The following is a 25,767-nucleotide window of genomic DNA, read 5'->3' as shown; positions in this document are numbered from 1 at the left end:
TTCCGGGTTCCACACCATATCTGCATATACGCAGACAGTCCCTTCTGTGTTCCCACACCATATCTGCATATACGCAGACAGTCCCTTCTGTGTTCCCACACCATATCTGCATATACGCAGACAGTCCCTTTCAGGTTCCACACCATATCTGCATATACGCAGACAGTCCCTTTCAGGTTCCCACACCATATCTGCATATATGCAGACAGTCCCATAATAATAATATACATATATATGCAAACAAGTTCACTCATTTGCATAAGCCCAATTTTCACCTCTTCACCTCATATCTGGGATTTGTCAATATATATTGAATGAGCCCACAAGGCTTATTTATCACTATAACATCACTATGACAACATAAGAACCGAGATGGAAACAGGGATACATTCGAAAGCGTCACAAGCAAAGATAGGTCCAATCATAGACCCTCCACCAAGGATGGGTCTATGGCCCAATGTACAAATTTCCATGCGGGTAGTTACAACGTCAACAGGTTGAACTCGTCTCTATAAACCTACTGACGTCACAGCACTGACCTCTTCTCTATCACTGACCTCCTCTCTATCACTGATCTCCTAATATCCGTCACAATCCAAATTTCAACCAAACCCAATTTTACAGCAATCACCAACACCAGTTGTGTTAACCCTACTTCAAAAGTCAATTTCCATCACGATTTCAACCTTCCTCCATAAACACAATGGAATGAACCAATGAACACAAAATTAACGCACCAGAGCAATCATATATCAACGGAACTCTGCACCATTTTGTACGTGTTTTGTTTCACACGAAAGTCTACTCGACTCAGCGGTTCAGTGGAGACAGTGGGGCGCCCTCTATGGCGTATTATACAAAGAATGTATGGAGCATCAGTACACCGTGTATTTCATAGTGCATTCAAAATAAACTATCGTTCGTATATGTGCCCCAGTTAGTAACAAATATAATCATAATTAAGAAGTCGTTTGAAGGAATATAGCAAAATATAATCCGCGTCTGAATATAGACTATATACCTTTGTCTGTGTAAACAAAGTGACGCAATATTTGAGTGTTCGTCTGGTAGTAAGTGTTGGTGAAGAATAACAACCGCGTTTTTGTATGTGTCACGTACTATCTGTTGCAAGTGAATAGCGCGGTATGTCCTGTTATGACAGAACCGCTAAAAGTATCGCCGTTGTAAGTTCTTTGAACTTTAAAAAAAAATACTTGAATTTCGCAAACAAAATATTTTCTTATTCGAAAAAATAACATACATGCGGTAAATCTTCGGATCAATGTGTGTTTTTGTACACTTCTATCGTAAGACACATACAAGTAAAGAAACATGAACGACTTTATATTTCTGACGTCATTATAAAAGGTCAATATTTGCAAAATAATAGTACTGAAAGTTTTTCGTTGTATCCAAAACTAAGAATATCATGTGTTGTTCTCTTTTAAGTTTACCAAGAATGTCTCAAGTTGATAAAGCGAACGAAAGATTAGGAGAGATAATGAAAAGATTTTCGAAGATCTTGAAATTATACATACATTGTATTTATTCATATTCATATTCATATTATTTATTTTCACCAGACACAAAGGGAAAATGATACACAACTGAGAAGAAAAGAAAAGAAAAACTGTACCTGGTGAGGGCCATAGAAATAGTTCAAGCAGAACTAGTCTAGTCTATGGCCCTGATACTATAAAAATAATAAAATATGTTTATGCGTAACTGTACAAAGAAGAAAACAAAACAAAAACTCACATAGTGTATATATAAGTAAACTAATTACATGAAATGAAATTAATGAAAATCACAGTCATAGTCAAAAACATATACAAGTTCTGTAGAAGTTACTGAAAGGAATGAATTTTTAGCAAGAAGGTGTTCTTTTAAAGTGTTTTTGAAGGTGCGTCTGTGGGTAATATTTACTATTTGATAATGTATTGATGATGTTTTTGTCATGGACAATCGCTTTTGCTTTTTGGCCATTCCTTAGATACCGAAAGATTCGTCGTTGGTGGCGCTCCTGTCAACATGAGAAAGAAACAACATAAGACATGATTGAAGGAATGTACACAGTGACGGATCTATCCGTCCTAACATAGTCACTAAAGGTAGACTGCGCCCACGGAGACAAATTTCACTGAAAATCAATATTCTTAAATTATCTCCAAATCTTTCCGTGTGGAACATTGCTTTTGGTCCCTTTTTTACTGAACTTTGGGGGTTCGGCTACGAAAATTGGGTTAATTTTGGGGGGCATGAATATTTTGAGAGTGTGAACGGGCGCTGCGAAATAACAATTGACCAAAAAACTTTCTCCTCAGCCCCCACCCCCACCTCACCCCGTAAATTCTGCTCGTCCCCTTATTAATATGCAAATTAGGTCTCAAAATGTTATTTTCAGTATAAATCTGATTTGTTTGAATGATGTTCCGAGGGGTGTGTAGATAATAAGAATTATTACCTTTAAAAGGTAAAGACAATCTCATGACAACTATGTAATTTACTCGGGAAAATATCACTTTTGGTCTACGTCCAAGACTACACACACTTGAATAAAGTGTAATCACTTGTGCTACAATGCTATCGCCGCTATTTTTAACAAGCCTTTAATTTTTAAACAAACATTCTATCACCTATTTATTACAGAAAAGCAATACGTGTAAACAGTGTTTGTCAAGACATTAAATAAGTCTTTATGAATATTCTATTACACATCACATACAGAAACGCCTATCCAGTCTAACTCTATCAACTCGAATTCACTTTTCAATGTCTACATAATTACGTATTCAAACTAACTTTGAAACTATCATTCAGGAATGTGGTGTGTAAATGTTTAAACGGGTTATTTACCCACATGGTGAGTTTGCGTGAATTCAACAACATTTTACCTAACATCTTGACGTAACATCGTGGCTCGTATTCCCTTTGTCGTCGCTATTATTGTTAGAAACGAAGGTGAGAGTTATGATGCCGCCTGCAGCGAGGAGACCACATCATGGTACCCCGTTTTCAAACAGGTGGGTGTGTTGTTTGTCAAATTCGGTGGAGTTGGAAACTCTGCAGCAATTTTTGCCATGTGGTCGAAGTTGATCCAAAAACTCTCGGAGTACGGACAACCAAACACTGTAGAATTACCACAAAAAATATAAAGTTCCCACTCTTTCCTTGAATTAATCGTAAATCGAACATAATTCGTTTGTGTGTATAATTCGTGTATCGACACGTGATTCACTTGAGTCACATCAGATTATTCCAAACTTTGAAGGTTTTTTTTTTCCTGTCAGTGAATCGATTTCTGATGAAGGTGGTATTTGTATTGGTTAAGGCTGCCATATCGGTTCAAGACGATTTATTCGACTGTGTACTATTGGATTTTCTCTTTTGTGTATTGGCGGATTTTATAAAAAGAAAAGACTTATTAAGAAGAAATCCTCGGGCAAAGATTGTGCTAGAGCGTTCACAGACTGTTATTATAATGTCGTTGTACAATGCCACCTATCAATTTTAACAATGTACCGTAAATTGACGTGTAACAGCAATTCATTTGTCGTGCTAACAAAGACTAATAATCAGGTGGGACTTTGTTCAAAGAAAGTTGACATTGTACAGGTCGTATTTAACTGAGGAACGATCGCTGAATTCTACGCAGTACTCTGTGATGGTTCCTCGAGTGATGACGACAACTTTAGAGGTACATTAAAACTCGGACCTTGAATCGGTTACCCTAAGTAGTGTTGTTGTTAAGGTGATTCGAACAAACGGGTTCACCTGCCTCAAGTGACAAGAATTGTGTTATATTCTTATAAAACGGCCAGGGAGATTGCCAGCCTGGTGTTTTAATCGGGGAGACACCTAGAAAGACTGACAGACCCAACGTAGAACAAGGCAAGTTGTAAATCACGCACCGTTATTTCACCGAGTCCGACAACACGACGACCAAACACGGCACTTCAATAACAGACTCCTTATCGTTGTAGGTATGTGATCGATTTACTCGAAGTCAGTTTGACGATGGAGATATTTGTAACACTTGATGTCAAATTATCGCCGTTACTAACCCCTCTACACTTTATTAAACTTGCAGTAAAGCGTTAGTAATACATGACACACAGTGTAGACATACCAAGTCGTTGCAAATAGCATAGGCAATATATAGTTACCCACTCTATGCCTAACAAATACCCATGGCGGTTCTGTTCTTTTCTTTTGACATAAACTATCAGGGCAGACATGTTTTCTGTGTAATTCGAACATTTGTACCATTCCGTCGTAAAATTCAAGATCAAAAGCGCCAGCGTATTGTATCTTTAAATGGAGGAAAGTGATTGCCATGGCAACTGAAAACGGATATTGCTACTTTGTGCAACGCTTTAGGTAGATTCGTACTTTTAGTAGCCAAAAAAAAACTAATATAATTCTCGGTCTAGTAAATTCATTAGCTTGACATCTCCAAACAAACATTACAATAAATGTCTGGTATGGGGCAACTTAGTGATATCGGAGCCTTTGGTAAAGTTTACGCGTCGAAGGTTTGATGTCATTGACCCATTGTCGTGTTTCTGTGCTGGCGAGTCAAATATCGCCCTCATATTCTGGGTGAACGCACATCACTGTATGAGCAGAGCTTGTGACGTCATCAAGCCATCTCCAGGGTGAATTCCAAATACGAGTTCTCGTTGTAAAGTGGCTACCTTTCACAACCAATACAATTGCGCTGGTGACCGGAGTCACTAATATTTGAATTATTTAGATTACCTGTCGATACCACTCTACATTGCGGAATTTGATTTCAACTATGGTCTTTAAGGATATGTAATAGCGACATATTCAATAAAGCTATTTCCCATCTAGTCGCTGCAATCTCTTAATGTGATGTTTTATGGCCTAAATGACCTGAATTCAACGTACAAGTACATCATAATGATCTTAAAAATAATGCCAGTAATCTGTAGTGGTGTCACAAGTAGTTTCGTCGAGTACAATGGAACATTTCTGTTTCGTTTATACCGTGACTGCATATATATATATATATATATATATATACAATGCGTGAAACTCCGAGTTACAACCAAGAAAGAGTTCCAGTACTACCAAAACTATTACGCTCTGCCACTGCGGTGTAGAGCACTGTCTTAGCAGATTGATACTCACCGAGTTATATATATATATATATAATTTCATTCTTCTTTCGCCAAGTAGAGTGCTCAATACTTTCAAAAGCTAAGCAAACACAACAAAATACCTGTAACTGCAGAAAACCAAAGGAGTGCCCTCTCGCAGGAAAATGCCTCATAAAAAGCGTTGTTTACAAAGCAACAGTCACCACTAACCAAGATCACAAATCATACATAGGCGTTAGTGACACAGAATTCAAAAGCAGGTTTAACAACCACAAGTCTTCATTTAAACTTGATCACAAGAAGAAAGACACTGCACTCAGTAAATACATTTGGCACCTAAAAGACAGCAACATTAATTACGACGTACACTGGTCAGTTCTCAAGCAGGCTTCCTCATACTCTAACGTTACCAAACGATGTCAACTATGCCTCTGGGAAAAATATTTTATTATAACTGCCGACAAATCAACGAACTTGAACAGCAGAACTGAATTAATCAGTAAATGCCGGCACGCTAACAAGTTCTTACTTAATAATACATAACCTTTGTTGTCAATCTTTTTGTGTACACACAGCCGTCAGTGAACACACACAAGTTATGTACTTAAAGCAGGATGTATAACTAACCAATACTATTAAACCACACTATTACACCTGACGATCCTTCGGGTGAAACGGTCCGTAGTGTAATTCCACTATGTAATATCAGACTCGTCTTCTTTCATTTGTATGTATATATATATATATATATATATATATATATATATATATATATATATATATATATATATATATATATATATATATATATATATATATATATATATATATATATATATATATATATATATATATATATATATATATGTTGAGGGTAGAAGAAAATCAAGTCTATATTGCACTCCTCCTGCTTATATGAGTCAACGCACTCATATTAACAAACAAACGAACAAAGTAAAGATTATAATTAAATACATATTTATCTAACATAACGAGTTAATCCCAGAGAACAAGTCCTTGTGTAAGTATTACAGCACTTGTATTAACCTCTACTCGTATCTCTCTGTAATCTAAGCTTTAACTATTCAGGGACGACCTTCTGTATTGTATCTCGCCGCTACTATAAACTGCACACCTTCGTCATCAGCGCACTTCGAAAACCGTTTTCATTCACCATATATGTATTTTTTCTTTCAAGTTGGTATTAGGTATGATTAGTTATATCAATGTAAGTCAAAGGGTTGTCGGTGGTTGAGTGGTTAAACCAATTACTTCTTACCACTCGATCGGAGTTCGAACACATTCAGGGTTTGATTATAATAAGAAGAGCGTCGTTCAGTTTGACGCATGGTTTTCTTCGGGTACTCCGGTTTCCTCCTGCACTAACACTGAACCCCCACCTGTTATTGGGCAATGCCTGTTGGATGGTTTATAAATAAATAAAATAAACAAATTCGTGTTATCTTAAAAGGATTACGCGGAGTTATTCTTTTGTTCTGGACCAACTTTTTCTATGGCTTCTTTTTCACCTAGCTTTTAACCCTGTTTCAAAGTGCCCTTTTAAAAAATTGGGTAATCATATTTGATAAAAACTACACATATACAGTGTGTGTTTGGCAATGCTGTCGAGTCACAATTTTTATAGAAGTCACTAACTCGACAAATAGATTAACGTCTTTATTTTCGTTACAATCAAAAATCGTTTTGTGGGGCGTTTTCTGATCAAACAAAATAACCCAAACTATTTACCGTTTATATTAGATACGAGATTACAAGTCAACCGAGTACGTGGATACGATCAAGTGTCTCTCACTGCATATCACCGTTACCGTTCTCTGATTGGTCAAAGGTCTATTGTTCCAAATCCCGTAGTTCATTAATTCGTAACTTGTCATCGATTACTCGTTGACAATATAATCACATTCGTCAAGTCACATCGTTGTTAGTTCGCCAAGTCAATGGTTTTAATGTGTGTGTGTGGACTACTTAGGAACGGGAGTTAACCGCACAAAGCTCGAACTGCGATATAGTGTGCGGACGTATTACCGAAGGTACCGAAGGTCAGACTGGTGAGTTCTTTGTGAGGGATCGCCATTGAAAACAATGTCTTATGAAACATAATTATGTCGGAGAAATAGGCATTATTCACATGTTGTCTAAATGTCTGTATTGCATAGGGCTAATATGATAGCGATAACGGGCTGATATTGAGAGATCTGAGCTCGAGGTAACGTTGGCATTTTTGAGCGGTGAAATCATGAAATTAATTCAAAGACTGGCATTTTCTTATGTCTTATATCCCAAAGGAAGGCAACATATATGTTTTATTGTGTAAATTAGCTAAGACTCTATGTATAGGTTTTTTAGGCTTTTGGTTACGCTGCCTTTGCATAGCTACATCAATCTGCTAGACGAGCTTCGGTCAGGCCACAGACTGTCTGTGCTTAGGCCAAGAAACGTCGTATATGTACGTGTAAGATCGCACAGTCATCATGCCAAGAATGCATCATGTGCCAGTGGAAACCGCGACGTATGTATGCATGCAAAGACTACAATAGAAACGAGAGTTCTAATCGATCCAACAATCCTTATGTACCTTCTATTGAATTCGTTTGTATTATTTATACTTCCTAATTGAAACAAGGCGGAGAAATGTGTCAATTTACCTCAATATCTATTGACTGTGTATGCATATCTCAATTGAGCCAAATCTTTTATTTAATAATGTTATGTTGAAATTACATTATTCATTGCATATACTGTACGGAGACACGCTCTTTTGTGTCGAGGGAAAAGAATTATCCAAGCCTTTACAAGGAGCCTGAATTTTTAAAGGCAGACACTGGAACAGATGTTGTGAAGAATAACTAACACGGCGGCACTCGAATTCTCGAATTGTCTAATACCTGTGGGTTTTTTTCACTCTTCAGATAATACATTCCTGCTGGATACTGTCTGTGAGATTGAAAAGAAGAGATTTTAACACGCGTACGTGCAGATATTTATAGCTTGCTAATCACTTTCTGAAGGGAAAAGGCTTTGTGTCTTGTTTACTTTCCTGAAGTAGCAAGGGATCGGATTTTGTCAAAGCAGCAGTTAACCACCTGTTGCACAGACGGACTGTTTGATGCACCGCTGAAAACCCTATGGCCGAACAGCGTCGGCGAAGTCAACAGATTTACCAGACGAAACAATTCACCATGGCGAAGCTACCCACTTTAATTCGTCGCATTGGATATTTCAATTGTTGTAATTGCAGTGAGAACTTTCGTAGTACTAACGTGTGGTGTGAGTCGAAAACATTACAGGTACGATTGGGTGTGTCTTGCCCTAAATGTCACAGAGAAAACTTCGAAGCCATGAAAGTCAAAGACATGAAATGTAAAATTTGCAATATGTCGTCTGTAAAATGTTCATGTACGGAAGAAGAGAAGATCGTCAACGGTTACGTACAAAGACAGCATTTGAAGGATAAATGTCCGCGGTGTTTTAATCAACGGTATCCGTGTAGAGATTGGGATCGTCATGGCAACTACCGGCCGGAATGGATGTTAAAATAAATTGATGGGTACGCCATATTGGTGACGTCATTATGGACTATGAATGATTCGAGATTTTACCCACTTTAGTCATTCTCATAATTTTCAATCTGTTTAGAACATAAAATGTACATTAATGGTGCGAAAATGTTAATAGCTGTTCGTTGTACTGCGAATCACCGTTTCCATGGAAACTGAAATAAATTATTAATATTTCTTTTACTGTACACCACATTGTTGTAACATATATTTGAGATTTTTTTATGAAGTGAGTGTGAATGCCAATGAACGATTGCCACTATTGAGACACGTGAATTCAAATAATCGATTGCAAAATCGATTTGAACACTTAAAAAAATTGTGTGTGTTGAAATATCGATAATCGAACATCGCGATGAAAACACAACTGTATCTATGGTAACACTTTATATATTTGTTTGAGAAAGATCGAAAATCTAAAAAAAGAAGTAAAGTTGAATATTTCATCTTGTTTTGGTAGAGTTGGTTTGATATATTCTAATCGAGTCCTGTACCGTTTAATCTAGTAAAACTAGCAATGAATTTATTAACCAGATTTGGCCAGAGACGGTTGCCATCCGTTATTGCCAAATCTTCAGTAGAATCTTTTCAACGCAGTACCCGTGGTTGTCAGGGTATACCTGTTGTATATTTTTTCGGTAAAATACAGTCGATGATGGCGCTCTAATCATAATCTACCCTAACACAGTGCACGCACATTAGTGCAGCGCCACCAACGATCGATTTTAAACATTTTATTTTTACAGACCGTCTTACAGCAACGCCTCATCGCGTCTTTTTACAGAGAGGGGAAAAACAACTCAAAAGCGGTTCACGAGAATGGGTATAACGTTTTATTCCCAATTTTCTTGTTGAATATATATATAAACAAGCGACCTATCGGTCAGAATAGCTCCGCTGTTTGTTTTTTTAATTTAATTTTTTATTTTGGTGACATGTAGAAGTGGTTCAGGTCTTCAGCTCTTCACTATGCAGTTTTGTTTTAGCGATGCAATAAAGTGGTTAGTGGTTTCATATGATGTCTCACTATAAAACACATTTTACACAGAAGTTGGTAATGTTTTGTACTTTTATACCATAGTCACCATTTTATAACAAAAATCTACTGTTATGAAAAATTGCACAAAATCTCAGAAAAAAATGACTGGGAAATGCACACAAGAAAAAGAAAAAAAGAGGATTTTGAGGTTGGCTATAAATAATTCCAGTGTCTTACAGCTGTAACCCTGGAAAATTTTAATGATGAATGAAAAAAACTAGGGATCTAAAATAATTTTGAGGCAATTTGAATTTGAATTTTCTAACAAATTTACAAAGTCAACAACATTCAACTTGTACTAGTTGTGGTAGATATATATAGGGAAGAAATGTATTAATCGCCATCTTAGTTTCCGTACGGCGACAATCTCAAGTACCCGGAAGAGAGTCATTCTCAGCCATACGTTACAGTGGTAACACTCGTTCATGTTCGGTTACCTTTCACAAAGAAAACACAACGAAATGGTTGAAATTATCTTTTTTTTATTTCTTTTCATCACAACAACAAAATCTGCGTGATCAAAAGTGTTGTAAACTAAACCAGAAAGAATTATCGGACTGGCTAAACTTCCCGATGAACTGGAGTAAGGTCCTACCACTTCCAAGTAAGCCTCGATAGTACTATAGTACGTGAGAAAATCGTCTCAAACTAGCGATACAACTTTCAAAATATAACTTGACATGTCTTCATTTGTTAGAGTTATACAATTCAAGACGGGTTTTCACTCGAAAACAACAATTCTGTGAATAATGACACTCTGAACGCAGCGATTTCTCGGACGATGTTACCACTGTAACGTATGGCTGACAACGACTTGCTTCCGGGTTAGTCCCTCGTGCATACGGGTGGATTGTCGGCGATTAATACATACATCGTCTGATATTTTAATTCACAGTGTTTCTTGTGACCGGCGCCTGTCAGCAGACTCTGCCATTTTTTTCATCATTCCATTGTATTTAAACCTTGTACTTGACATTTCGCAATATTTATAATTCTCAACAAAATACCTCAACATGCCTCACTTCGCTCGTACTCAAAGCAGCCCCGCGCGGTATGATCACTGACGACATGATGAGAGAGAACCTTTTCGGATTTACATGTAAAACGGGGAAAGATACGCAAAACATAATGCAAAGTCTGAAGCCAAATTAAAGTTGTAATTATTTTAATTATTTTTACTTGCCAAATATTTGCATTTTGGAAAGGCAAGACACGTTCATGTCGTTTAACTTTACATGTGAACTGTCGGCCATAACTTCAACCGCATGCCTGGCATGCCCTTCCTTACGCAAATTGTCTGAATTCTGGTTCACTGCCATTCCAAATTGCACGACAATATAGAATTAACCACAAGTTACATGTTATCTGAAAACATCACACTTTTATAGTGGGTCTGAAGTGTGATTTTAGTGAGTACCAAGAACGTCCTATGTTGATACTCAAGATACTTGCTGTGGAAAATCGCTCGGTCAAATGAGGTCACCTTCGGCTTCTGGTCGAATCAGGATAGAGTATGCAAATGAGGATGTTGCGGACTGGCTGATTATGTCAGTTATATCTTGTGTAAATTTCGAAATTTCATTCTCATAGCTAGACGGACTATGCCCGCTCTCCCCTACGTTTACAGGGAACGAAAGTGCGTGTTTTTTACGACGATGGGAAATCTGTTCACATTGGTCTGCATTCTACGTGTCTGACCATTCCATTAAATTTACACTGGCTTTAAGAAAAATTGACAACTAGGCATATCTCAACCAAAATAAACTCACATTATTAAATTTTGGACTTTCACAATTATTTGTCCCGTGACAATTTTTGTGCTAAATTAACAAAATTATAAGTACTTTTCTTCCACTGTCGTGACGTCAATAAGCTTCAAGGAAGGAAGTATGGGATTTCACAATCGCTCAACAAATCTCACACACACAAAAAAACATCCAAATTTTAACTTAACTCTTGTAGGATACCAACTACGACAAATTCCATACACTTGTGCAAATCTAACACTTTTTCACAAGCACTGCGCATGAGCACAATAAAAATGATGACGCATGGGCAAGACATTGAATTATCAAAATGATTTTATATATCATTTCGTTCACATATTATATGATCAAAAAAAACATATTTCAATACCAACATGCCAATTTACATGTAACAAATATTTTTCTGAGAAAATAAAAACAACAAAAGTGAGTATAAATAGCTAACGGCTGAGAATTTCTATCCTCTCAATTCATTGCATAGTGACCATGCTAAGGTAAAGACAATGTCAATGCCAGTAACAATATAATAAATAAGTTGAAAATCAGAGAAAATGGGAAAAACAAACAAATAAACAAGCAAACAAACAAACAACCAACAAAAGCATCAATATCAATAGCACCACTTTCCGCTATTGTTTTATTATTATAGATTAGTCGCATATATTAATATATAATGAGAGAGAGAGAGAGAGAGAGAGAGAAGAGAGAGAGAGAGAGAGAGAGAGAGAGAGAGAGAGAGAGAGAGAGAGAGAGAGAGAGAGAGAGAGAGAGAGAGAGAGATTATGGGAAGAATAATCCTTGTTTCCATGTATATACTATAAATATAGCTATATCATTAGTGTAATAATTAATTACATCAAAAAGTTTGTCAGTTTTCGAACATGTTAACGCACACTGCCGTCCAGACTGAGACTGGAACGTAACTTTGCGGGTGTAAGACAGCCCCGGGCCCCAGTATGAGAACCTGATCTTGGTTTCCTTAACGCTGGAGGATATTTCCATGCCCGTAAATACTCGTCTCGTGTAAAAGCATCTACAGAAAAGAATTTTAAAAGGGAATTTATTTCGAAACAGTTACTAATTAGTCTTGGTTTACCCACACTCTGTTTACCCAGACTCCAACCGCTGGCTCTACTACGAGACAAGGGGTTATGGAGGGGGGGGGGGTATGCCCTCAACGGCAAGAGGCTGGGTGAAGGAGACTACTACGAGACCATCCAGTCTCACGTATAGTACAGTCTCGGTTACCCAGACTCTCGCAATTGAGGGCATAACCCACGAGCGAGATACTAACTAGATTAATGATAACTGGGGGAAAATGAAAAAAATAAGACAACGTTTTTCCTTGAAAACAAATTAAAAGAGAATAACAAACTCAAAACATTCGCATAGTATGATGTATATGCCAAGCACTACAGGCCAAAAATATTGATCTTTTTCTGGCTCTAGTTTTTGTGTATATTTACAGGTTTTGACTTTTATTGAGATTTTTTGTGATTTACGAAGTTTTTCCTCGTCTAACCAGGATTTTTTCAAGAATGAATGAATGATAAATAAATAAATTATATATAAATATATCTTGGCCGACAAGTGACTGTGCGTATCACACTGTCTAAAATGTCTGATCTGGGTTATTACTCACATATATAATCCTCGCCATCAGGGCTGACTGTGACCTTTGTAAGTCCTTCCGGATGACCTTTGATTTCGGCTATCTTTTCCATATCGGGACATCTCCAGATTTGAATATTCTTTTCTGGTTCTCCGTGTCCTGATATAAGTTCGTTGTTTACTTTACTCCAGTCAAGAGTTTCGATCTGATGGAAAAAAACAGAACAAGGAAAAAGTGCCGTTTTATTTTAATATAGGTAAATAAAAGTTAGTGGACACAAAGAATAGAGCCTTGTAACTTGGAAATAATGAAGATCCTATATCAACTCATGGCGTGAACTTATTTCAAAAGTAAATTTAGACCACAGTCACCTGTGTGCTAAGTTTTTATTCAAGGATGGTCGTTGTTCAAAATATTCGCATTATTTAATAGGTATTTACGAATACAGATTGAATAGCAGATTGAATAGCGCCCTCTATGACCGTGCGATTGACTGCTGTCTTTTTTCTACAGGGAGATAGAAGTAAATTGTTACAATTTTACCTTTTTGCATGTAAACATTTTTTAGGGTCTGCAGCTTAATCTAGGGTCGGCCAGTTTATTGAAAACACACTATCTTTTTATTTGGCCTTACCAGAGAGTCTGTGATGATTCTTTCGTTCTGAAGTGCCATAGCGATTTTCCATGTGACAATCAAACCTCGACATTGGGATTTTTCCGACCCAATACCAGTAGCAAGTAAATTCGGTTGACAGGGAGACCAAGCAAGGGCTCGAACACCGTGCTGGAAAAAAAGAAACAACCCTTATTTAAATATTTAAATTAAAAAAATTCAGACGAAAAAATGACCATCAATGACTAAGCATAGTACAGAGTGTTACGCTGTACAATAACACTTGTTTTAAAAACTGAAGTGGGCCATGCAGGAACTGGCATGCACTTGGCTCGTCAGGGGACCGTGACAAATCGAAGACAGCGTAGAAACGTGACTTGTTACACTGGTGGCAGTGGTGGGATCAAAATCCACGCCATCGAAATGACCATTGTCACAAGATTTTTTAGCCAATACAGATGCAAGGTAATTATTGACAAAAGCAAACAAAAACTTGTCGATAACTTAATTTTGAAGCGAGAAAATGTATCTTGACATGTGCATGTGTGTCTCACCTCTGATGAGAAGTCTCTATTCACTTTTTTCTTCATAACTGGGTGTTTTATGTTTCGGCAGTCCCACACAGTAACCATACCACTAGTGTCACCACAGGCAATGTGGACGTAATCCGGTGAATATTTCACAAGGTTAATCGCAGCTTGCTTCTTCCCCAACGCTGTATGACCACACAGTGATTGTGCTTCAACACCAGGGTGACGGATATCATATACGTTGACATGACCATGCTTAGTACCCCTGTAACACAACCCATAGAGAATTCAAGATGCATTAGCTGGAACTGAAACGTTTGCTTTGATTCTTTTATTTATTTATTTATTTATTTATTTATTTATTTGTTTATTTGTTTGTTTGTTAAACTATTTCTGTTTACTAGAAGTATATACAGTAGTATGATGCAATATATCCAATCAAAGTAGTCTTTGGGTCCGCACCCAAAAATCGGCATCGCAATGGATCACGGTTTCAACTTATTACTATACAACTTATAGATCTAATTTTTGGCATTTAACAATTTCAGTCATTATATGGAGTTGAAAAGTGAGTGAGTGAGCAAGTGAGTGAGTGAGTGAGTGAGTGAGTGAGTGATGAGTGAGTGAGCAGGTGAGCGAGCGAGCGAGTGATTGAGAGGGTGGGTGGGTGGCTGAATAAATGAATGAATGAATGAATGATTTTGAATATAGATACTCATCCGATTATAGTCTGGTAGCATTTTACACTTGTTTGCTGTCGATCTGAGTTGTTCAGGAAACAATGGCAATGAGCCTTGATATGAAGCACTGTCACACGTCATAGTGCCAAACTTTGAAGGGAAATAAATCCGGAAGAATGAATAACCTAGATCAGTTATCTGTTTGATCTCACGCCATTATAGTATTAATTAGCATATAGGATTGATCTAAAGATTGAAGGAGATATACAATGGATCTACTCACCCACAGATTGTATGTCGACCGAATGACATGGTAGTGACAAAGTCTTTTGGAGTTACATTGGTCGACAAATTGACCTCACAACATTTGGTATCCAAAACCTACCGAAAATAAAAACAGAAAGAGGAATACACAGTGACAATGACAATGTATGGATACCAGGATATGCTCACATTATGGATGATGTTTGTAGGACTGCATGCGTATTCACGTCATGCTTTTCTTCTGAGACATTTTATTGCTGGTTCTTTTTCTGTGTTTTTGTAGCTGTTGTATTATTTTTTTCATTTTTAGTTGTTAGTTTGTTGTACACTCTCTGAAATGTAGTGTAGCGTTTGTTTAAGAACTAAAATAATAATAAAGAAATATTTATCAGACTCTCTCAAATGAAGCTGTCGTGACTTCTTTGTACCGAGCTGGTTTAGTCCGTATAAACTAAATCACGTGGGGATGCAACAACACATGTCATGTTAATATGCTGAATGCTGTAGGAGGGAGGGCACACGACTCTCCAAAACCCAACGTTCATGATAAATGATTGTCTTTATTTCCTATAGGATGGTGTTCCCTTTAACGTGACATACTCCAGCCTGAGCATCGGAATAATGCCTACTCACATTTAATAGTGTGTAAGCCTTCAGGGACCCAATGTAACTAAGTACAAGCTAGGAGTATAAGACACCTAACCTTCAGCCAAAGGAGGATTAAAAAAACAAAAATGGCATTTGCGAAAGAGATGCTTACTTTGATTTTACCGAGCGAGGTTCCATAGCCTAGACCGTCTCCATCCTGATTCCATGACAACGATCGGCAACAGTCCTGAATTTCCATTTCATAGGTTGGTAGTGAAGTATCGTAGATTGATTCTAATATAATACTATCATGATGTCCCACTGCATAGAAGTCATGACAGTTGATGTCTACATTGTTTTTGACTTCATGAAAACCTGTAAATATCAATTAAAGCTAGGACATGGTTAAAATGAATTCAAAAGACAATACATGTGTCTGTCTGTCTGTCTGTCTGTCTGTCTGTCCGTCATTCAATATCTATCCATCTTTCGATATGCACAATTATGTATGTATGTATGTATGTATGTATGTATGTATGTATGTGTATGTATGTGTGTGTATGTATGTATGTACATGTATGTTTGTATGTATGTATGTATGTATGTATGTATGTATGTATGTATGTATGTATGTATGTATGTATGTATGTATGTATGTATGTATGTATGTATGTATGTATGTATGTATATGTGTGTGTGCGTGTGTGCATGTGTGTATGTATGTATGTATGTATGTATGTATGTATGTATGTATGTATGTATGTATGTATGCATGCATGCATGCATGCATGCATGCATGGATGTATGCATGTATGTATGCATGTATGTATGTATGTATGTATGTATGTATGTATGTATGTATGTATGTATGTATGTATGTATGTATGTATGTATGTATGTATGTATGTATGTATGTATGTATGTAATCGACACCAAGGAGTAAACCCAACCTAACCATTGCAGTGTTGGAAACCAGATAAATTCATCACTATGTCAGGTCGTTCAGTGAACGAACGTTTGGACTTCAGAAACAGCTCACGTCCCTTCATTGGACTGTCTTGTGAAAACACAGTTTTGTCTCCTGTAGTATGGGAATGAAAGAAAGACAAATCAGTACAAGTATTATACATTAAATGACCATGGCAAACATAATTCAGGTGCAGCCAATCATGCTGTCCGTGCAAAACGTTGTTCGCACACGATATTTTAGGCGAAGAGAGTTTTTTCTACATATTGGTCAGTTAAAGGCACAAAGTCCGTATTTCAGCAAGAAAAATTGTATGTGAGCTGAGAGGTTATGTGTAGAAGGGAAAGTAGTCGACAAAGCGAGCAGCATTTTGCGTTGTTTAGACTTTTGGGTTGAATTAAATAACAAGCGACCTATCGGTCAGAATAGCTCCGCTGTTTTTTTTTTTTATTTTTTTTTTTATTTTGGTGACATGTAGAAGTGGTTCAGTTCTTCAGCTCTTTACTATGCAGTTTTGTTTTAGCGATGCAATAAAGTGGTTAGTGGTTTCATATGATGTCTCACTATAAAACACATTTTACACAGAAGTTGGTAATGTATTGTACTTTTATACCATAGTCACCATTTTATAACAAAAATCTACAGTTATGAAAAATTGCACAAAATCTCAGAAAAAAATGACTGGGAAATGCACACAAGAAAAAGAAAAAAAAGAGGATTTTGAGGTTGGCTATAAATAATTCCAGTGTCTTACAGCTTTAACCCTGGAAAATTTTAATGATGAATGAAATAAACTAGGGATCTAAAATAATTTTGAGGCAATTTGAATTTCAAAACAAATTTACCAAGTCAACAACATTCAACTTGTACTAGTTGTAGTAGATATATATATAGGGAAGAAATGTATTAATCGCCATCTTAGTTTCCGTACGGCGACAATCCCCAAGTACCCGAAAGAGAGTCATTCTCAGCCATTGACAGGGTTCGACACTGGAGTAAAAAAGTCACTATCCCACAGGACTAGTAAAATTGATAATGTAGTAGTCCTGCAAAAAATCTGGTGGTCCTATCTTTAAGTGCTTTCGCTTGTTCACTTAGGCTCTTCATCTCTCTTAGTTTTTGCTCAACTTCTAATTCACTTTTCCAAACCCCATATTTATTTCAAACTGTGTGTTGTAATTGAACTGTCTATTTCTTTGTAGTTGTTTGTGCATCATCAACTCATTACTGTAATTTTATTCTCTTTTTTATGTTTTGGAGCTTCTTCTCTTTTTTGTTGCTTTCTGTGAGTAGTTTGTCTTAATTGGGTGGGGGGGGAGTAATAAGATGTTATGTGGTCTTATTTCTAGCTCATAACATTTCTGGTACACATTGATCTAACTATTGCATTTTTAAAAGACAAAAAATTACCTTCCCATGGAGCAAGTCTTTATAGTGTTGTCCTTAGTGCATATTAGAATGTATTTACAACATAAAAATAAATAAATTTGAAGGTTACCAGCAGTTACAGCAAAATTTTGTTACTAATTACATGTACAAGTCACTTCGTCTATTTTCGTGTCTATGTACTTCCGGGTTGACATAAACGTTAAACGTGATACAGTCGGCCCTATAATTACTAAGAAATGACAAAACCGTTCGCAAAATAAAGTTCAGGATTTTAATTTTTCAAACTGAATATCAATATCCACTACACATTCAATAACTGGTTTCGCGTATTTAGAAATGTGCCCCAAAACATGAACACGGAACACGGAACACGGAATCGTACCGTGTCAGTGTTACCATGGAAGTAGAACCCCATGGTGTTACTAACTAAGTTAGCAGTTTCATTGTAGGCTGTAAGTTGTACCGGTAAAAAAACGATCATCACATCATGTAGGAAGTACAAAAACATAGAACACGTTGTTTTCTTGCTGAATAAACTCACTGAAATAACAACACGGTCAAATCGCGTCTTCGATTTTGACAGCCACCATTGGTATGATCATGGATGTATTACTAATACATCCATGGTATGATTGAGCTTCACTTACTTCCGTTGAACGTGGCCAGTACAGTGTATACATGTAGAGGCCAGCCTTACCCTTATTATACACAAATCATCGTACAACTAATTTTATTGGCTATTGAAAGGTCGCACTTGATTGGCTCATCCTTCGCTATTCCCGTTTTCAATAGACACCCCGCCAGAATAAAGTGCCACGTAGTACAGCAATGGCGCGAGATCGCCTGTTGGGCGACTTTCCCACCGGGTGTGCTTTTCGAAAACTACACAACACATGCTTTTATGACACGGAATCATAGAAAATCTACCCCGTTTCCAAACTAATCGTATCGCGAATAGACAACCGGAGTTGGTCAAAATAGCAAATTAAAAATCAAATGAATTTTACTATGAATTCATCATATAGCCGGTGGTTTGAATTCTGAGCTCCCTATCACAGAAAGTTACTCGACTCGCGGGCCCGGGATAGCGGACCAGCGTGTACGTGTATGTCGAACCCTTGCTATACGTTACAGCATAGACCCTCCTGGTTACAGTGGTAACACTCGTTCATGTTCGATTACCTTTCATAAAGAAAACACAACGAAATGGTTGAAGTGATCTTTTTTTAAATTTCTTTTCATCACAAAAACAAAATCTGTGTGAACAAAAGTGTTGTAAACTAAACCAGAAAGAATTATCGGACTGGCTAAACTTCCCGCTGAACTGGAGTAAGGTCCAAGCCTCGATAGTACGTGAGCAAATCGTCTCAAACTAGCGATACAACTTTCAAAATATAACTTGACATGTCTTCATTTGTTAGAGTTATACAATTCAAGACGGGTTTTCACTCGAAAGAAACAATTCTGTGAATAATGACATTCTGAACGCAGCGATTTCTCGGACGATGTTAACACTGTAACGTACGGCTGGCAACGACTTGCTTTCGGGTTAGTCCCTCGTACATCCGGGTACTTGAGATTGTCGCCGTACGGAACTACCATATCGGCAATTTTGACGCTGTAATTTTGCCACCAATATTGATCGTACAAAAACAAAACTCCATAAATGAACCACAAAGTACTTTCCCTTTCAAAATGTGGTAATTTTAGAAAGAGTATTATCGTTTTTATTGCCGACTGACTGTCAAAAATCGTCCCATACACTTCAGTTCACAGGCATTCAAACTTGATCATGAGGGAGGTGCATATACTGGAATGAACCATTCTGTAGGAGGGGTGGATGGAGAATTGGATTTGAAGTTTACAACCCTTTTTCGAACAAATATTTGTCATTTGGGCGCACAATGCGTAGAATTAAGACTATAGCACATATTACATTGCTTGTTTGACGTCAATAGTGTCTTTTGAAAAGTTGCACTTTACCTAAAGTCTCGCGGAGTGATTTCCAATATGGCGTCGGTCATTATACTCATTAACATATTCATTTTTTTTTCAAATTTCAAAAAAAAAATCATAAAAAATAGAAGAGAAGACGTGCTGACTTGAAATTAACAAATCTAAGTAAGGTACCCTCTGTGCATCAACACACCACATATCAAAGCAATCTGACTTAAAGTTTATGAGGAGTTGATGAAAATGACATTTTTGGAAAAAAAATCATAAAAAATTGAAAATGGCACAGATCAACTTGGCATGAACAAATCTGAATAGCCTCCCCCCAGGGAACATGCACACCAAATATCGAAGAATTCCGACTGTCACTTTCGGAGTAGATAGTGAAGATATAAAAGTTTGACGGACACCTATGATTCACTCTACTCTCTATACCTCAATACCCACCTATACCTAAAGCTACGCTTTCAGCTTTCGCTGACAGCGGAGCTAAAAATGTAATATCCGGCGCGGTTCGTTTGTGTTTTATGGCATTAGATTTAGCTTGCAAGGGACAACTTGCAAGGGACATGCAGTATTTGGTATGTCATAGTGTATGTTATTCCTCATTTCCAGTATTCAACAATAGAGGGCGCTATATTTCCACTTCCGATTTGCATTGTACAAAGGGCAATTGCGGATATTTGTTTGGAATAGAAGATGAAGCTGAATGATGGGGGGGGGGGCAAGGACGACATTGTTGATATGGAGAGAGGATGGGGGATGAGGCGGACACACATATTTCTAGGCATTTGACTTGTGGAGCCAGCGAAAGGATGTGTGTCGTAAAATGTGCAGTGAGAGGGCACTTAGTTATACGAAATAGCTATTAACTTGATTCCAGAATTCGAAGTCACTTTACAGAATTCGGATGTTCACATGCACATGTTAATCAGATGCAGCCATCTGTAAAAAAAAGTACACACGCGTATTGCGGGGATCGTCGTATTGGGCAATGTGTTGTCAGTTGACACACATTCCCGGCACACATATCAAATTGGGCCAGATGGGTTGTACTGAATATGCAAAAATACACCTCGACTATAGTCAAGATAATTTCATGAAGGAAAACGAGATGATAGAGTTTGATAAAATGGAGACGAATAAATTTCCAAGGAATTATAATTCAACACAGCGGTGATCAGAGCGCACACAAGTGACTGTTTTCTGTTGTGATTAGAACCACAAGAAACCTGTTACTGCTCAAATGGGCCACGTTTCCTACTATGTATCTGTTTTGCACCACAATGGGCTTAAATTTTCCGAGAAGCTTGAATTGGTGAAATATATAAATATTGTTGAAGTTTACATTAAACATGGAAGTATAACCATTAAATATGCACAAGCCAAGAGTGGCACACACAAAATAAAAAACTTAAAACAAAAAATATATTTTGACTTTCAATTATACATAATCCTTAAAAAAATTCTGGTTTGACGAAAAACAAAACAATATTCTCAAATAAATGAAAACTTATTTCAATTAAAATAATGTGAACATGGAATAAAAGTACATAAACGACCTGAACGGCTTGCCATAGTTAACTACCTTTACCCGGCCCGTTGCACATGGATCGTGTCATACGTACTACATCATGTAATAGACATCATACATGCGGTCATAACCTTAACGTGGCGGTGTACACATGTGTGTACGCGGCTGAAGTCGCGGTTGTTGGAAAAAACAGATACTATCACACGTAAATTAACAGTTTCGAAAACTGATATAATGTTTGGGCGATCAATTTCGAAGGTTATAAGAACGTGTATTTGACGCTGAAACACGTCGTAATGGATGTCAAAGGTCACGCCTGTCACGAGCATGACGTACTCGTGACAGGCGCCAGGTACGAGTATGACGTGCTCGTGACCGACGCCTGTCAGAAGACTCGGTCAAAAGAAAGGTTGAAAAAAAAGTTGAAAAAAAAGTTGAAAAAAAAGTTGAAAAAAAGGTTGAAAAAAAAGTTGAAAAAAAGTTTTGCACTTTACGAAAAAAACACCAAAAAAACCATAACTAGTTTCGAAAATACCCCTGCCCCGCCCTCTTTTTTCCATATAAGGACTAAAAAATTGTGTTTCAGGTTACTCGACCCCACCTGGTTTTTCACTGGCGACCCTAAACTTTCTTTTACATATTCAAAAAAAAATAAAAATCGCGAAAATTGTGAAGTCTCGCGAGGAATAGTGGCTGTGGAAACTGACACCAACTTAAAAAGACAATATAAAACTGTTCTAAGATTTCCAATCTCCAGTGAAACCGGTAACACAGAGATCTTATGAAAAACAACGGAAAACATAACTACCTGAACTGGACACTCTCACATGAAAAAAATCTAACTAAAATTGAGCGTAATCGGAACCACACAGTTTTATTTTTAGGCCTAAAGAAAACTAAGAACGTACGTACCACCTTTTGACTGTAGTTTCACATCGTGAAAGTTAAGGATTGATCCTTCACTGAACGTAGAGCCTCTAGACCGACGAGAAACAACTGGACTGGACTGAAAATAACAAAATGAAATGTTTTATTTTCCGGGAAACAAAATTGTTTTTAAGTTATTCACAATGTATGATTCACTATGGATCACAGCAAATTCTATTTCACTTGGCCATTATTTGTCAGATACGAGTATACACAGTTATATAATTGTAGCCAGCTGTGGGTTAGTCTGAGCATTTCCATATACGAATAAATTGTTTCATTTTTCAAAAAAATAAGTACATTACTTTTTATTGACGATATTCCAGATGTCATTTTTTATTTATGTCATGATCATGTCAAGATATGGGACGGAAAGACTTATGTGGCATACGACTGACTTTGTAGGAGAAAAAGTGAAAACAAATCAAAGAAAAACACACCTAACACTTTGTATATTTACAGATAAAACGATGTGCAGTTATATCTAGGTTTTAATTAATAAATTAATGAAAGTCGTCATGGATAATGTGAGGCTATTAATTCACAGCTATTAGATTAGATTAGATTAGTTTAGCTTAGCTTAGATTATATTAGATTAGATTAGATTAGCTTATCTTAGATTAGCTTATCTTATCTAATTAGACTAGATTAGATTAGCTTAGCTTAGACCAGATAAGATTAGATTAGCTTAGATTAGATTAAATTAACTTAGATTAGATTAGACTAGATAAGATAAGATTAGATTAGATTAGATTAACTTAGATTAGATTAGATTAGATTAACTTAGATTAGCTTAGCTTAGACTAGACTAGACAAGATAAGATTAGATTAGATTAGATAAGTTTATTTCAATAAATCAACAAGATCGACAGAGTAGATGTACAAAAGTAGTAGGAGTTGTTTATCACAGTGTCATGTGAATGTACAAATTACCAATAAAAAGAACAGAAAGTTAATACATCACCCAGACAATCAGGCTTATTTGCTACTACAAAATTAAAATAACTAATCTAAAAGAAACGGGACAATGGAAAGAGCAGAATCCTACGAAGTAAAGAAAAGTTACAAATCGTTATGATGAAATATAGAAATGATTACAACACTTGTTGAATAAATTTACTAGTTGCTCTTGGTTTACTGGTCATTATAAAGTTCCATTTGTCTGACTCATTAAAGTGGTCATATGGATGAGGATTTGATATTTATTTTGGATTTTTAATTCATACAACAATTTCATCATGGTTTCCTACTTGAAAAATCAGTGTGAAACAACATATGCCAAGTCCTTGTTTGTAACTCAAGAAATTGCAATGTATTATTACTAAATGTTTCAAGTGTTTGTTATTGTACATACAACTATTTACACATATTTTTAGCACTTTACTATGTATTGAGTTACAAGCACAGACTTGGTTGACATTGTTTCACATTGATTGTTCATGTAGGAAGCCATGACAGTCATGAATCACTTGGATAACCCATAAAGTCAAAGACTTGTTTCCAGTGGAGTCTACTTGTGGCCACTTGTTGCTTCATAAGCTGTACACATCCAAGATGAAAATATGACGTAGCTGCACGACATACAGTCTCAGTCCGAGTGACAATATGACAAACACACTCTGTAACGTGAACCTAGCCTTTACTCAAATATCCCTAACCCTACTGTCATAGCATTTTTTCCTAACCACGGTTTAAACTCCAAAACGGGTAGATTAAAAACAACCAATTTCAATTTGAAGCATTCCCTAGTCTTTACTAAAAGATTGTACCAAGTACAAATTAAAAGTGATATCAAAGGGAAACTATGCAACACGGTATAGAAGTAAGAATTCGAAGTTTTTACTTACCACGGGTGACGGTGAACTGGGGGCGGCGGTATCTTGTAGCTTTAACATCTGAAAATGGGCCAGGTCCATATCCATGTTGTGTCTTGTTGGAATAAACCTATCTCCACTTCCACTATAGCTTCTAGCTCGACGCAACGAAGCGGTTCTTCGGTTTAGGTACGGAGAAGCTGTTTCTGCCATGTTGTCGCCTGTTCGGGGTAAACACGGGAGTCTTTACAAATAAGTCGTTCACGTCACTTCACTAATTGCATCCTGTTAGACAACAGAATGTGACTCGACGAACTCGAGTTTTGTACACCTGTTAGTTTATAGAACGTAATTTGATTGGTCGATATCGAAATGCTACATACCACTAATTTACATACAAAAACCACGTGACAGTATAGTCGCGTATTGTGGGTTTGTGGACACGGTTTCATCAAGTGTCGTCCATTCTCAAATTGAAGATATTGTCCCTGCCAAACGTAACCCCGTGTGTCTGTTATGAAAATCATCCCAAACAGTTGAGATATAACAACTTTTGTGATCGTATGTAATTATGTGAAGCAATGTCAATAGCTTGATTCAGACTTTGTAAGAGACGGGCGCCCTCACACATCGGAGAGAGGAGGCCGGTGAGGGCGGAACGGCACGGCGTATCTTTAATCATAGATCTATGCTTTAATCACAGACAAGTAATTTCTTACTTGTCTGGGCTTTAATATAGTCTTGAACTTGGTACTTTTTTTTTTTTACTCATTTGATGTTTTGTTGTAACAGAGTTGGTAACTATCTTTTGTTTATTCCTACACCTCAACATGAAAACAAACGACACCAGAAACAAGCTGGAATGATAGGGAAAGCAAATCATGGCAAATTATGAGGTATTGACCGCCATTTTGATTAATGATGGATTCATATTTCCCACTCTGTTCAAAATATATTAATCCTCCATGAATTTAATCTAGCAAATTTTGTCTAATCGACGCTTATTGTATATGTCCAAACTGTCACTAAAGTTGCCATAGCCCGCGAATCCAGGCCGCGATTTGGGATTTTGAATTTTGATTACCATAACGAAATCAAAATCCCCATCCGTATGGATTCCAGGCTACTAAGTCGCCTGTTCAGGAAGCATTCCTTCAGAGTTGTCTTCTCAAAACCGACATGTCACTCATAGTACGGGGACCACGCATTTCTACACGCCCATCTTGTCACCGTTCTTGGAAAGGACGTTACAGTATATATATCACACAGGAATGACGGCAAATATTGATTTCAAGCAAACACTTTTCTAAAGCCGTTTCCGGTTTCCTATCATCACGCGAGCGGTTTCGTTCATACAATTCTTATATTTCTAAAGCAGGAACTTGTT

General features: G+C 37.0%; 1 protein-coding gene across 1 annotated transcript; it reads right to left on the bottom strand.

Moving 5' to 3' along the window:
* Positions 1-12,393: 12,393 nt before the first annotated feature.
* LOC144442045 (cell division cycle protein 20 homolog) lies at positions 12,394-24,593 on the bottom strand. The gene is made up of 9 exons (XM_078131317.1): positions 24,414-24,593; positions 22,552-22,645; positions 16,752-16,877; positions 15,969-16,171; positions 15,228-15,325; positions 14,289-14,529; positions 13,756-13,905; positions 13,152-13,326; positions 12,394-12,542 (listed from the first exon to the last, which is right to left on the bottom strand). Exons 1-9 carry the CDS (start codon positions 24,591-24,593, stop codon positions 12,394-12,396), a joined length of 1,416 nt encoding a protein of 471 aa, XP_077987443.1.
* Positions 24,594-25,767: the final 1,174 nt, after the last annotated feature.

The sequence above is a fragment of the Glandiceps talaboti genome, chromosome 11, assembly GCF_964340395.1.
Source record: "Glandiceps talaboti chromosome 11, keGlaTala1.1, whole genome shotgun sequence".
Taxonomy (NCBI): Eukaryota; Metazoa; Hemichordata; class Enteropneusta; family Spengelidae; genus Glandiceps; species Glandiceps talaboti.
This window is presented reverse-complemented; position numbering and strand designations above follow the sequence as displayed.

Bases quoted from the DNA above. Each gene is read 5' to 3' on its own strand.
- LOC144442045 (XM_078131317.1), bottom strand. From the start codon at position 24,593: ATGGCAGAAACAGCTTCTCCGTACCTAAACCGAAGAACCGCTTCGTTG. The intron at 15,326-15,968 runs GTAAGCATCTCT...TATTTTCGGTAG, and splicing joins CCTCGCTCGGTAAAATCAAA to GTTTTGGATACCAAATGTTG. The intron at 12,543-13,151 runs GTGAGTAATAAC...TCTTTTCTGTAG, and splicing joins TGATGGCGAGGATTATATAT to ATGCTTTTACACGAGACGAG.